The sequence below is a fragment of the Chelonoidis abingdonii genome, chromosome 10, assembly GCF_003597395.2.
Source record: "Chelonoidis abingdonii isolate Lonesome George chromosome 10, CheloAbing_2.0, whole genome shotgun sequence".
In the NCBI taxonomy this organism is placed as follows: Eukaryota; Metazoa; Chordata; order Testudines; family Testudinidae; genus Chelonoidis; species Chelonoidis abingdonii.
In genome coordinates, this window is record NC_133778.1 from 6,841,219 (window position 1) to 6,853,924 (window position 12,706).

At 52.9% G+C, this 12,706-nt stretch overlaps 1 protein-coding gene across 1 annotated transcript in view; it reads left to right on the forward strand.

Annotated features, from left to right (window-relative positions):
* The window catches only part of COL6A2 (collagen type VI alpha 2 chain), a 46,587-nt gene that overhangs the window by 11,915 nt on the left and 21,966 nt on the right, over nt 1–12,706 (forward strand). The window contains exons 4-14 of the mRNA XM_032769457.1: nt 1,556–1,576; nt 3,920–3,985; nt 4,892–4,945; nt 5,052–5,096; nt 6,249–6,275; nt 7,022–7,048; nt 7,140–7,184; nt 7,762–7,815; nt 8,197–8,259; nt 10,655–10,717; nt 11,832–11,921. Of these exons, the coding sequence (XP_032625348.1) occupies nt 1,556–1,576; nt 3,920–3,985; nt 4,892–4,945; nt 5,052–5,096; nt 6,249–6,275; nt 7,022–7,048; nt 7,140–7,184; nt 7,762–7,815; nt 8,197–8,259; nt 10,655–10,717; nt 11,832–11,921 (555 nt within the window). The remainder of the gene's footprint in view (nt 1–1,555; nt 1,577–3,919; nt 3,986–4,891; nt 4,946–5,051; nt 5,097–6,248; nt 6,276–7,021; nt 7,049–7,139; nt 7,185–7,761; nt 7,816–8,196; nt 8,260–10,654; nt 10,718–11,831; nt 11,922–12,706) is intronic.

Here is a 12,706-nt window from a genome sequence, read left to right on the forward strand (position 1 = left end):
CTGCGCTGCTTGGGGTGGCAAAATACATAGATCTGCCGCTGCATACTGCACTAGGTGTGATTGATCAGTGTGTGCAGTCTAGCATTTAAAACTACAGTCTTACAGTCCACTTCAGCTTGTAACTAACAAAACCAACAGCCCTTATTTTCAGTGGAAACTCCTGGGTACTTGACACTGATAAGAATCAGGTAACCCATTCAAATACCCACATAATGAATTAGGAGCCAAAGTTTAGGACCATTTAAAAAAAAAATCCTGGCAAACAGAGTCTCTGAGAGAGAGAAGGTGGGTGAGGTAATATTGCCCAGAAGCTTGTCTCTCGCCACCAGAAGTTGGTCCAATAAAAGCTATTCCCTCACCCACCTTGTCTCTCTAATATCCTGGGACCAGCATGGCTGCCACAACATGACATAATTAAGTTCACGGATGTTCTGTTCTATCCAAGTATTGTCTGACGTATGTCCATCCTTTAAAGCCTTATTGGCGTAATCGCACTCGAAGGCCTGTCCTGCAAACACTCATGTACGTGCTGAATGCTCAGCATGGGAGTTGCTCCATCAAAATCACACACTGCAACAGAGGGGAAGGATGGCCCCGTGGTGAGGGAACTAGCCCAGGACATGGGAGAGCTGTCAGGGTCAATTCGTGGCTCTGGTATAGATTTGCTGTGTGATCCTGAGCAAGTAACTTCACCTCTCTGTGCCTCAGATCCCATCTGTACAATAAGGAAAATAGCCCAGCCCTGCTCACGGGGGGCGGACATCCAGTACCGATTGTGAGGTGCCCAGACACTGGGGTGACGGGGGCTAGAGCATCTCAAAGGACTAAGCTGCTGTGACAAACAGTCTCTGTTCCGAACCACCAATAACTGGAAAAAGGGCCAAGACCTTGCCTTTTACTGTCACTCACTGAAAACACAGGGGCAAAACTTGACTAGAGTTTTCCATACAATCCAGTTCCTGGCCCTGCCTCTGCAAAGCTCACACACGTGCTCAGCTTTGGGTAGCTTGTGCCATTTCTTTGATAGGAGCAGTGCTACGCACAGTGCGTAACATTACGCTCAAGTGCACGTCTCTGCAGGACTGGCCCTACGGTCCCAGCTGGGGATGGCAAATGGACTGTGATTTAAAATGTGTACCAGTGATCAGTACTACCCTGCATGTAAACTGAAAGGAGACAGAGCGAGTTAGTTCTGCAGTCTCTGGCCCCAGTCTGCAAGCTATGCCATCCAACAGGCCTGTGCTCCCACCCAGAGGCCTGGGCTCATACAGAAAAATACGCAGAATTGGGGCCTTTGTCCTTGGACAACAGGATACCCGACCTATGTGTCAGAAATCGGAGTGGTCTCATCTCCATATTGCACACCTGGGACTGAAAGTCACCACTGCTTGGGTTATTGTATGTTGCTTTTAAACCATATAACTACTTTCCCTGCTCCTAGTTGGGAGTGCCAGGACTGCCCAGCTCTGGGAGGGGGAGGCGCGCCAGGTCTCCTCATGCTTTTTTATCTAAATGATCTGATTTCTCTCTCTCTCTCTCTCTCTCTCTCTCACAGAAACATGAAGCCTATGGAGAGGTGAGTGAACAACACCTTCACACAGCTTGCTCACTCCAATGAAATTGGATTGTACCACAGATGAGTAACCCTGGTCCTGCACTGAGATGCAGGCAACTGGACCCCTGCACCCATGTGGAATTCAGTGTGGGGTCAGGGACAAGGTCATGTTGCCTTTTAGTTAAAATGAAACAGCAGGATCCTGAGTTCCTGCCCTAAATCCCAGGTTAGTTTTGCTGAGTATAAATAAACAGCTGCTGTGTCCCCACAGGTGGCTGCATTACAGTGCTAGGCATAGTGATTTCTGCCTATACAAAGTTTTGTGAAGTGTTTCTGGCTCCTTTGGGCTGAAAGGAAATATACACAGAGATGAAATTCTGGGTTAGAAAACAGCAGCAGGACCTAGCAGCCTGCATCACTCCCCTGGAGACTGCAAAATTACCATCAGATGGAAGAGGCAGACACTGCTCCCATTACGCCATTTATTCCTTGTAATGGTCTGTTTTATTGAACTGCTTTGGGGAGCAAAAGAACTTAATGATTCAATGCCCAGGCCAGCTCGAACCAAGATCTTTCTCACTTCTTTATTTGTTCAACTTGTTTAATATCAAACTATCGAGGGGCTCAGCTGTGTGGGTGTGGATAGTATTTAAGTACCTGAGCTGGCTTTTATGCCTCTTATAAAGACCCCTTCGGCCTACTGGAGCAAATCGGTGGCTGCATTCATGCTGTAGAGACAGCCCAGCTCTCAGCTGGAACTGCGCACATGGAGATCTTTGTTCCAATAACATAAGCTGTGCAGCCCCTCCATTAATTCACTTTGTGTCACCTTGGACCTCTAGGGGAGAACATGGCATTTTCCTGCCCACCTTCCTCAGGCAAAATCCCCAGGCACTTTGTGGCAGTTTTTCATGAGAAGAGCTGGCTGAGACCATAGCCCCAAATATCCTGCCCAGAGCAGAGGGCAGCAGCAGGCCCAGACCATAGACATCAGCAACAGCCATTACAGCGCTAGTTGATTAGTCACCAGGCCTGCTGAGGAGAAAGGAGCAAAAATGTGCAAAGGGGTCTTGGCAGCATCCTGTACTTCGGAGAGAAGCGAATGTTTCAGTTGGTGTCTAGCCTCACCTACACGCCTGTTGTCCATTTATCTGCCCACACAAACGGGCAGGAGAGGTTCAGGTGCACTAGGCCCCAAAGGCCATAAGAACTGCACAGAGATGCTCTTTAAACCCAACCAGGCCAGAGCACCATTAAGACTAAGCAGTAACAGTCCCTGCTCCCCAGGCTGCCCCAAGCCAGACCAGGATTTGGAGGCTCCTGGCTGGTTCCCCTTCTGAAGTCTAGGGTGGGATTTTCCACCACGCTGCCTGGTGGCCCCACTCTGATCCCATCAGAGCAAATGGGGGTATTCCACGGAGGCCTATGGGAGCGGAGATAGGCTGACACTGGGCAGTGCCCGCATCCCAGCCTCAATGTTCCCTCAGTGTGTGCCCAGCCCAGCCCCTTGTTACCAAGAAGGCTAATGGCATTTTGGGCTGTATAAGTAGGGACATTGCCAGCAGATCGAGGGATGTGATCATTCCCACTATTTGACATTGGTGAGGCCTCATGTGTCCAGTTTTGGGCCCCACACTACAAGAAGGATGTGGAAAAATTGGAAAGAGTCCAGCAGAGCACAACAAAAATGATTAGGGGGCTGGAGCACATGATTTATGAGGAGAAGTTGAGGGAACTGAGATTATTTAGTCTGCAGAAGAGAAGAATGAGGGGGGATTTGATAGCTGCTTTCAACTACCTGAAAGGGGGTTCCAAAGAGGTTGGTTCTAGACTGTTCTCAGTGGTAGCAGATGACAGAACAAGGAGTAATGGTCTCAAGTTGCAGTGGGGGAGGTTTAGGTTGGATATTAGGAAAAACTTTTTCACTAGGAGGGTGGTGAAGCACTGGAATGGGTTACCTAGGGAGGTGGTGGAATCTCCTTCATTAGAGGTTTTTAAGGTCAGGCTTGACAAACCCCTGGCTGGGACGATTTAGTTGGGGATTGGTCCTGCTTTGAGCAAGGGGTTGGACTAGATGACCTCATAAGATCCCTTCCAACCCTAATATTCTACGATTCAAGCCTGAAACTCCAGGCTGGCTGCAGAGGGCAGGGTCCATACACAGAGAAGGAGCAGTTTCAGCCTTCTTGCTAGGGAGCCAGTGGGCACAGCGACATCAGCTCCTAGGGACTGAGAATGAGGCTTCTGAAGGTCCCTAAAGGCTGCCGGTTGTTTCCATTACCTCTGTCGTCCTGGCCTGGTTCTCCACCTGGCTTTCCCCATGCGTCGTGCCACGTGCCTCATGTTTAATCTGGTTTATTTCAGTGCTACAAGATGAGCTGTCTGGAGATCACAGGCCCACCTGGGCCCAAGGGCTACCGGGGGCAGAAGGTGAGTGACACATGCCTGGTGGGCAGGAGGGGTCATACTGGTTGAGTCCTTAGCCTGGGCTGGGCTTGGGAACTGGGCAATGACACCGACCAGCCAAACCCAGGCTGTCCTTGCCTTTGCTGACTTGCAGGCCGCAACCCCTACAGCTGCGGCCAGGCTCTCCTCGCCTCACACTGATGCACAGCCTGTAGCAGAGAGAGGTGCAGGAGAACCCGTCCCCTGCGGCATCTCAAACCCAGCACCACCCCACTCTGGCTGTGCTGGAGACCAAAGGAACTGGGGACCCCTCCCCACTCCCAATAACCACCCCTGCCACCCGGGCTCTAGGCTCACTCCTAACCACACCCACAGGCTGCCCGAGGCCAGGCTCCCATGGTGACCCTGATTCTCTCTCTCTCTCCTCAGATGCCCAGGGCTACCCAGAGGCTTCAGGGGGCCTGGGGCAAAGCAATTTCAGGGGCCCCTTCCATAAAAAAAAGTTGTAATACTATAGAATACTATATTCTTGTGGGGGCCCCTGCGGGACCTGGGGCCTGGGCAAATTTCCCCACTTGCCCCCACCCCGGGCAGCCCTGCAGATGCCCCTTTCGTCTTCCCCTCCCCAACTCCTGGGGTGCCTGGGCAGTACCCCTCCCCCTGCACACTGTTCTCCCCAGGGCAGGGCAGCCCCAGGCTAGTACACGTGGGCAGCTGTCACACGCCCAGCTGGGCTGCATAGTCCCCTCCCCACAAAGCAGAGCTCTGAGTCCATATTGTGTGTCAGTCCCTCTGGTTGTCCATCTCCTCCACTCGGCACTGAGCACAGCCCACTCCACTCCTGGCCTGCTCTGCCGAGGCTGCGCTCCATGGTGCCCTCTGCTGACCACGAATGAAAGGCCCCGTCCTCTTTGTGTGCTTTGTTTGCAGGGTGCAAAGGGGAACATGGGTGAACCAGGAAGTCCCGGGCTCAAAGGGCGACGGGTGAGTGGTGTCAAATCCCCCTGCTGCCTGCTGGCGAGCAGCCCCGGGCTGGGTCAGCTGGAGACTGACTGACTTTGGACTAACTCCCAAATCTTCTTTCTTGAAGGGTGACCCAGGCATTGAAGGTCCCATCGGATACCCTGGTCCCAAGGTAACGAATCCTGCGCCGGTGGCTGAGCTGTCTGCCTGCCTTCTGATTCGGATTCAGCAGTGGTGCGCGTGCGCGTGTGTGCTGCACAGCTGCCAGCCTAGTGCGCGACTTCCAGCACCGCTGCGAGGCCATGGGGCTGGGGGAGGGCACATGGCCTGCCCCACAGCCTGCCGGAGTCACTGACTTGTCTCCCCGGGACTCTGGATCCGTCCACGAGAGAGGAGGTTTTTGCTGAAGGGAATCTACTCAGCTGAATTTTGGCCTGCAGCATCGTGACAGCTGGGTGCAAGACAGTGTTATAACAAGGCTTCCTGTCGGCTGTCTGCCATGGGCAAGACAGACAGCCCCTTCCCTTGTGCTACCGCAGCCCACCTCAGACATGCAGGGAGGCTGCAGCCTCAAGTAGCTGCTTGGCCAAACAGGTGCCCCTTGTACAGCATCCTGCAGGTCAGCAAGCAGGGAGGCTCCCAGCCAGACAGCGTTCCTCCACCAGGGCCCTTTGCCAGATAGGCCAGGCTCTAGCCACTGCACATCAGCACCGTGCCGCATGAGGGCACTCGAGCCGGTGGGTGGTCCCTAAGGCAGGTCCCTAAGACCCCGGAAGGGCTTGGGGGGACAATCACCCGGCATGGAGCCTGGAAGCAGATAGAGAGCCAGGGCTGTTCCTGGAGCACATCAGGAGTGTTACGTGCTCCTGGCCCCCATTCCACTCAGCAGTCATCTCCATCCCACCCACCACTGCGCCAGGGATGCTTGAGTGGTGCCGCAGGTTAGGCCCGAGGACCAGCCTGGAGAGTGATACTGCCTGTCAGCCCAGATTGTTACAAAACAGGCAGAGTCTCCATGTTCCTGGAGGGCACTGCATGTTCGTTGGGTGGGAATGAACATGTGTCCAAAGGGGCCGGGTCTGATGGCTGCTGGCTCTCAGCACCCACGGGCTGAAAGCTCTGTCAGGACCCAGACACTGCTGTTCTGTGTCTGCACCAAGCAGTGTGGAATGCTGGGGATCCTGCCCTTTCTCTCTCTCACTCTAGCTGGCCCTTTCCTCCTTTCTGCATCTCTGAGTCTACTTGCCTGCCTGCCTGCCCAGAGCCCTTCACTTCCCCCACCCAAGGACACTAACAAAGGTTTTTGTGTTTTTTCTTGCCCTAGGGTATTCCTGGTCTGAAAGGAGAGAAGGTAAGAAAGAGCCTCTGCTCCTGGTCTGGGCACTGTGCAATGGGCCAGCGGGGCATTTCCATGGGAGCGTGTTTCTAGTGCGTGTTTAGAGGCGGGTCTGGGAACAATGGTAGCAGTAGCTGGGAAAATGAGGAGGAATATTCTACAAGGATTTTGTTCATAGTGGAGCTTGACTGTGGGCGTCTCTCCATGTTTGTGGCCTCTCCCCCACACGGCTGTGCTTTAACTTTCTACCTTTACTACATGGAAGGCGCATTTCAGACTCCCAGGACTGAATACTCATCCACAGTGCACTCAGAATTGTATATTCAAAGGTCGTGTTTGAAACTGAAGTATGTTGGTAAATTACAGAAATCATGGTATGTGGGAGCAGAAACCGTAGCATGTGATTTATGCAGCTAAGCATCAGGTGGCCAGACCAGGACTGGTGTAGGCCAGGGTAGTTCCCATGAAGTCAATGCAGATATGCCAGTTTTCACCAGCTGAGGATCTGGCCCAGCATATGGCGCAATGACAGCAAAGTGCCCCATGTCTGTGCCTGCAGGAGTGAGGAGGGGGTGCTGCGAGGATGTAACGGAATCGTGGCCCGTAACGAACAGATCTGAGAACTTGGTGATCTGCTTGCAAACACTTTATGAGCAGAAAGGTGCGGGAAGGGGGCAGCTAGGACACAGTGGTCGTCATTAGGAGGGGTGAGCGGTGCAGTGTACCCAGAGCTGACTACACATTGTCCCCTTTCTCTGCAGGGCGAGTTTGGAGGCGATGGCCGGAAGGTAAGAAAACACCTTTCATGTGGCACCTTTCCCATCTTAGAGCCTCAGAGAGTCTCTAGCAAGATAATTACTTATTTTCCTTTGGTCCCAGGGGGCAACCGGTTTGGCAGGAAGGAACGGCACCGACGGACAGAAGGTAATGCCGCGCAAGGGACAAGCCGTGCCCAGTCCAGCTCCGGTGTTCTGGTCGGTTCCCGATGCCTGAGGCTGGAGAGAAGCTGTTGCCATGGGTGAAAGTGAAATACAGGAAAATATTAGAGAATTCTTTCCTGGGGGCGGGCAGGATCCGTCCCTTTCCCGTACCTGCCAAAACACCTTCATTGCTTCCACAGACCAGCCTTCAGCCCTCCCTTCTACACCTCCTCTGGGCACTGCGGGGGCCTTAGCACCCACAGAACCCAGCATGGAAAAGGGCATTGATATATAGGCAGGGCATTGTTTCCGTGCCCCTTCCAGGGTGCTGAAGCTGCCTCCCCGCACCACCTGCAGGGCGTCACTGCTCCCTGCCAGGCATTTCACCAAACACGCCCCGGGCTGTGCGTTATTTTTTTGTTTAAGGTGGATATTTGAAGTCCCTCTCTATCTGGCCTCCTTGTGCCAGACCCTTGTGATTAGCTTTGGGGTTCAATTCTTTACTGTGCTAGACCAGAAATTCCGTTTTTTCCCCTGACTCTCAGGTTTTCTGTCCCCTCTTTCTGTTGTAACCTCTGCAGGGCAGGCTGGGACGGATTGGAGCCCCTGGCTGCAAGGGAGACCCTGGGGACAAGGTAGGATGTTTTCTTGTGCTTTATCAGCCAAGGTGCGGTTTGCCATAGCAGGGCAAGCTTAGCCTGGCCTTACCAGTAGCCGTGGAGCTGCACTGGGAGCAGTGAGTCTCCCTGCCCAGCTGCACACGGCCCAGTGCTAGGCCGTGCCCGAGAGCGCAGCATGGATCGCACGCCACGGTCGCCTGCCAGTGCACAAGGGGAGCAGCAAAGTGATGAGAGCTGGCCTCTGTTTTGTTCCCACTAGCAGCAAGTTGAGGCCATTCTTGTATCTGAAGCTGCTCTCACTGCAAAATGATTTTCTAGAGGAGGTGTTTTATCTGGCGGAGAGCGACGCACTGTTATGAATGCAGGCAGACAGTTCTTTGTCCTTTCCCTCCCCAGGGCCCTGATGGGTACCCAGGAGATGCAGGAGATCAAGGAGAACCAGGAGACGAAGGCATAAAGGTACATGAAGTCCAAAGCAAAGAGCAGAGCGGCAGAGTCTGGACCGAGCACCAAGCGGGAGAGCTAAAACCCCCAGGTCCCAGCTGTATCCATCAGCAGAGCAGTGCCCAGTTCTGCCCGCGGTGAACGCAGCCCAGTGGGGAATGGAGCAATGCAGAGAAAGTGGGAAACTTCCCCTGAGAATGTGCTGCTCAGTTTCACTGCTTCCTGTACCCTGTGTGCACTGGGGTGACTTGTGAAAGGCACCTGTGCTCCCTCAGCCCTTTTTGTCCCCTCTGGGTAACTGTCCGAATAGGAGGTTGCGTGTGTGTGTGAGTGCGGGGTTCACAGCAGTGCAACTGTGGCACTCGATGCCGAGTTTCCGAAGGCTGCTGGAGAGTGCTGCGCTGCTGCAGCAGTCGTGTGACACAGCCACTGGATGGCGCATGGGAGAGACGCCAGCTGAGCTGGAGAGGACAGGAGGGCGTGGCTTGTCTGGAGTCCTGCCTGTGTCCTTGTGAGGCACAAGAAACGCCCCCCCTCCGGCCCCCCCCCCCACACACACTATTCTGAGCTGGGTTAGCTCAGGTCTGTAGCCTGATTTGGGATATATTAATGATGTTGATTCAATTTATCAACTTTATTTGTATTTCATTATTTAAATTAATAATATTAATAACAATTAATTACAAATATTAATAGTAGGGGTTTGTGGCTCGCCAATCTGTTTGATCAGAAGATACATTTCTTGTCCTGAATCAGGCTTCACAGAGTTTATAAAGGGGTATGACAGGAAGCTCATACTGAGACAGATATAATCATAAAGACTTTTTACTAAAATTAATGAAATGGTAAAACAGAATTACAAAATTCTAATTGTATCGCAGTTAGTTGTTTAAGACCTACGTATGGTAACACAATATTATGTGCTGCAACCTTTGCTTATTACTCACACCCTGTTTTGATAACCCGGTGTTCGAAGACGCAGGACCTCACCTCTGGCGGTTCCAGTTTCCCACCGCTTGCAGGGGTGTGCAGAGGAAACGAACAGCGAAGAGCTGTTAAAGCTTTTTACTCTCTAACTTAACTAAATAAAAATTAAATGGAAAATAAAGCTTTAGGGAAACCAAGCTTAGTCTAGTCCCCTTAAAACTTTAAAGTTTTAAAAGAAACTAAGTGCGGCCTATTAATAGTTAATAGCCATCGTAGATGGGTCACATTGGTACATAGTTGAAGATGGAGACAATGAAGAGTAGATAGATCGACCCCAGTAGCAAGATGAATTGCCTTTTCATAGGCATAAATGCCAGAAATCCTTCCTCTTATGCCCAAATTTCATTCCTCCCCCACAGAAATGTTAGGGTGCACTTACCCCATAGGCTAGTATGTGTGTGCGTATAGATGACAGGTACATGTGCACTTGTGGTGTCCTTGTTAAGTCTGTGGGTGAAAATCCCCCTCTGCCATCCTGAGCCATAGGTGTGGGTGCTTTGTCTGGTTGGGTAATTTACTTTTCTGGGTAAAAGGGCACAGGATATAGATATGCTAACTTTGCCTTAGCTTAACATGCAGGTTTTTGGCCTGTGGGTCTCTTGCATTACAGCCAAACTTATTTTTAATATAAATCTGTAAATCTATAAATACATCAGATATTAAACTTGTAAAAAAAGATATATCTCTGCAAACCAGCAGGTTAATCCTTAGGGCTACACACCTCCCTTTGACGGGTGGTTGGCACCAATGAACCCCATCACATAGATAGGATTTAGTATTTGTGAGGACAGTTTCAATGCCCGTTTCATACCTGGTACCTAGAATGGGCACCATGTATACGTAGTCATGTTCCTCACTGCGTGGTGCCTGTCTAGGTTTTGGCTTGGGTGTGTTGCATTTATACTGCAGGCCACCTAAAATAAGGGCAAAAGCTGGCACAACTCCAAACAAGTGGACTGTTCCTTTTTCCAGCTTTTGAAAACACTTGAGACAGTACCAACTTAACAATTGCTCATCTTTAATTGGGTCAGGAACTTTTCCCAACCTTAAGGATTGCAATGCATCAGTAATTGTACTTACAACACATTCTCCACCTGGAGAGCATATAATCTCTTTCCCCAGATGCTGACCATTGTTTAAAGTGATTAACTGGTCAGAACAGATGCCCTGACTGAGGCTCTCGTGTGAGCACACCAAGTTGGTGCCCACGGGGAGGTTGCACTTCTCCCAGAGCTGTGAGTGTGATGGCCCCACAGTCCAGGGTAAGTGCAGGTGGATAGCCCTCCCCACTTCACTCTTGGGAAGGGTGGAGGTCAGGTTACTCACTCCTCCACTGGCACAGATCAGCCATAAGCAGCAGCTGGGACCCCTGGGGAACAGGGTGGTGATGTCGCTCGTGACTATTGTTCTCTTGCTGTTTCAGGGAGATCCTGGCCGTCCCGGCCGCAATGGACCCCCAGGACCTCCAGGAGAAAAGGGAAACACGGTAGGTTCCCCGCCAAGCTGGGAGCAGGCCCCTCCCTCTGGAACCCATCTGTGATACTCTGGGGCCACAGATAAAAATACTCACAGACTCAGTGGTCATGAGGCAACTGCAGAGTACAGCACTGCTGCCATGTCTGCAGCTCAAACACACGGGCCATTGCCCAGGCACTCTGGGAGCTGATATCTGCCCGATGGCAGGGGGGAGCTGTACCGTTGCTGTAACAAGCAGGGGACGTGCACATGCCTGCCAGTGCCCCAGGTGACACTGAAGGAGACACCTCCTGCAGCTCACTGGGTGGCTTGGAGCAGGAGCAGTGGCAGTAGCTAATCGAGTCACTGGGAGATATGGTAGCAGTGCTGCTGTAGTGGAAAGGAAAATCTGTACTGTGCTGCACAACCACTAGACAAAAAAATTGGAAGTTACAGCTGGGAGTGGTGCGGATTTCAAAGAGTGCCTGGGGTCTGGTGCATGGCAAGGCTGGGGGAGGCGGGGGCTGCGCCCCTGTGGCCAGGCATGGGTCGGGGGGCTGGAATCTCTGCTTCCTGGCACCGGGGCCACGCAGGACCTGCCTCTCCAGAAAATCCCTTGCTTTGCATCCGTCCTCCTCGTTCCCAGCCCCCAATGCAGCCTTCCCAGCAGTAACCCCACTGCTCCCCATTGGTTGGCACTGGCAGCTGTGACCGTAGGGACTAACAGCTCACAGCAGTAGCAGAGGTCCTGCCCCCTCACTCAGGTCAGTGCCTCAGTGTTCCTCCAGGAAACGACTCGGATTGCACAGGGCACAACTGCTGCAGGGGTGCCTGGGCTGGGGGACAAAGGGCCAGGAGCTCCTCCCCAGTGGCCGATCACAGTCCCTGGGCTCCCTGGTCAGGGGCAGGGACAGCAGGGTCTGGCAGGAGGGGGAGCCAAGCCCCTAGGAGCCCAAGCCCCCTGCACTGCGTTGTACTGAGGCTGGAGCGAGGGGGACTGGGCAGCGTGTGGGTGGCTGGCTGGGTGGGTGGGGAGGGGAGTGGCTGGGGGATGTGTGAGCGGAGCCGGGAGGCAGGGTGACCCCTGCTGGCTGGCCTGCCTACTATCCTCAAACACACACTGACTATTTCCTTTCTTTGCAAAGGGACCTAAAGGAAACAACGGAGCCCCCGGGAGCCCTGGTACCAAGGGAGCCAAAGGCAGCCCAGGACCTGCTGGACCCAAGGGAGAGCCGGTGAGATCCCAAGGGGATCCCCTATCCCTGCATGCTGCATACACGATCCCAGCACCGGCCAAGCACACTGACTGTCCCCACAGGAAAGGCAGCTAAACCACATTCCTGCAGCGAGCTGGCAAGGCCTGGCATCCCCTGCTGGCCCTGCTCACAGCACCCCCAAGGGACCCCCACAGAGAATCGCAGAGATTCGAGCTCCTTGTCTGTCGCAGTCAGAACTGGGATGTAAGACGCTTTCCATAGCCATCTTGCTTGCAAAGGAAACCTTGAAAACCTGAAGAGAGAGGTCTGCCTGAGTCTGCAGCCAGCCTGAAACAATGGGTCAGAGGGATGTGGGACTGGCCCCATTCACCTGCACTGATTCTGCAAACCCAAAGATCGCCAGTTAAAGTCCACATTGTTAACTAATTCCTTCTGATAATTTTATCAGAAACACCCAGCTAGTGTGCTACCCCCAGGCCCAAATCACCTCTCTTCGCAGCTGCCCCCTCCCCAGCTGCCCCGGAGCGGTGCTTGCAGGTGACACGGTACTAAGAGCAGAAATGGACAGTGCAAGGGCTGTGGCAAATCAACTGATCTTCAGATCAAAAGAAAGTCCCGGCCCCTAGAGCTGCTGGACTGAGCGTAGCATCCCTTGTCAGATTTTCTCCATTCAAACCCTCCGCGCTTCACTTACATGAAGCTGCTGCAGAATCCTCAGTGCTGTTCTCGGGCATGGCAGAATCCAGGGAGCTAGCTACAGACTGTGGCTGGGGGGTAAATTGGCACAGCTACCTTTGGGGCCG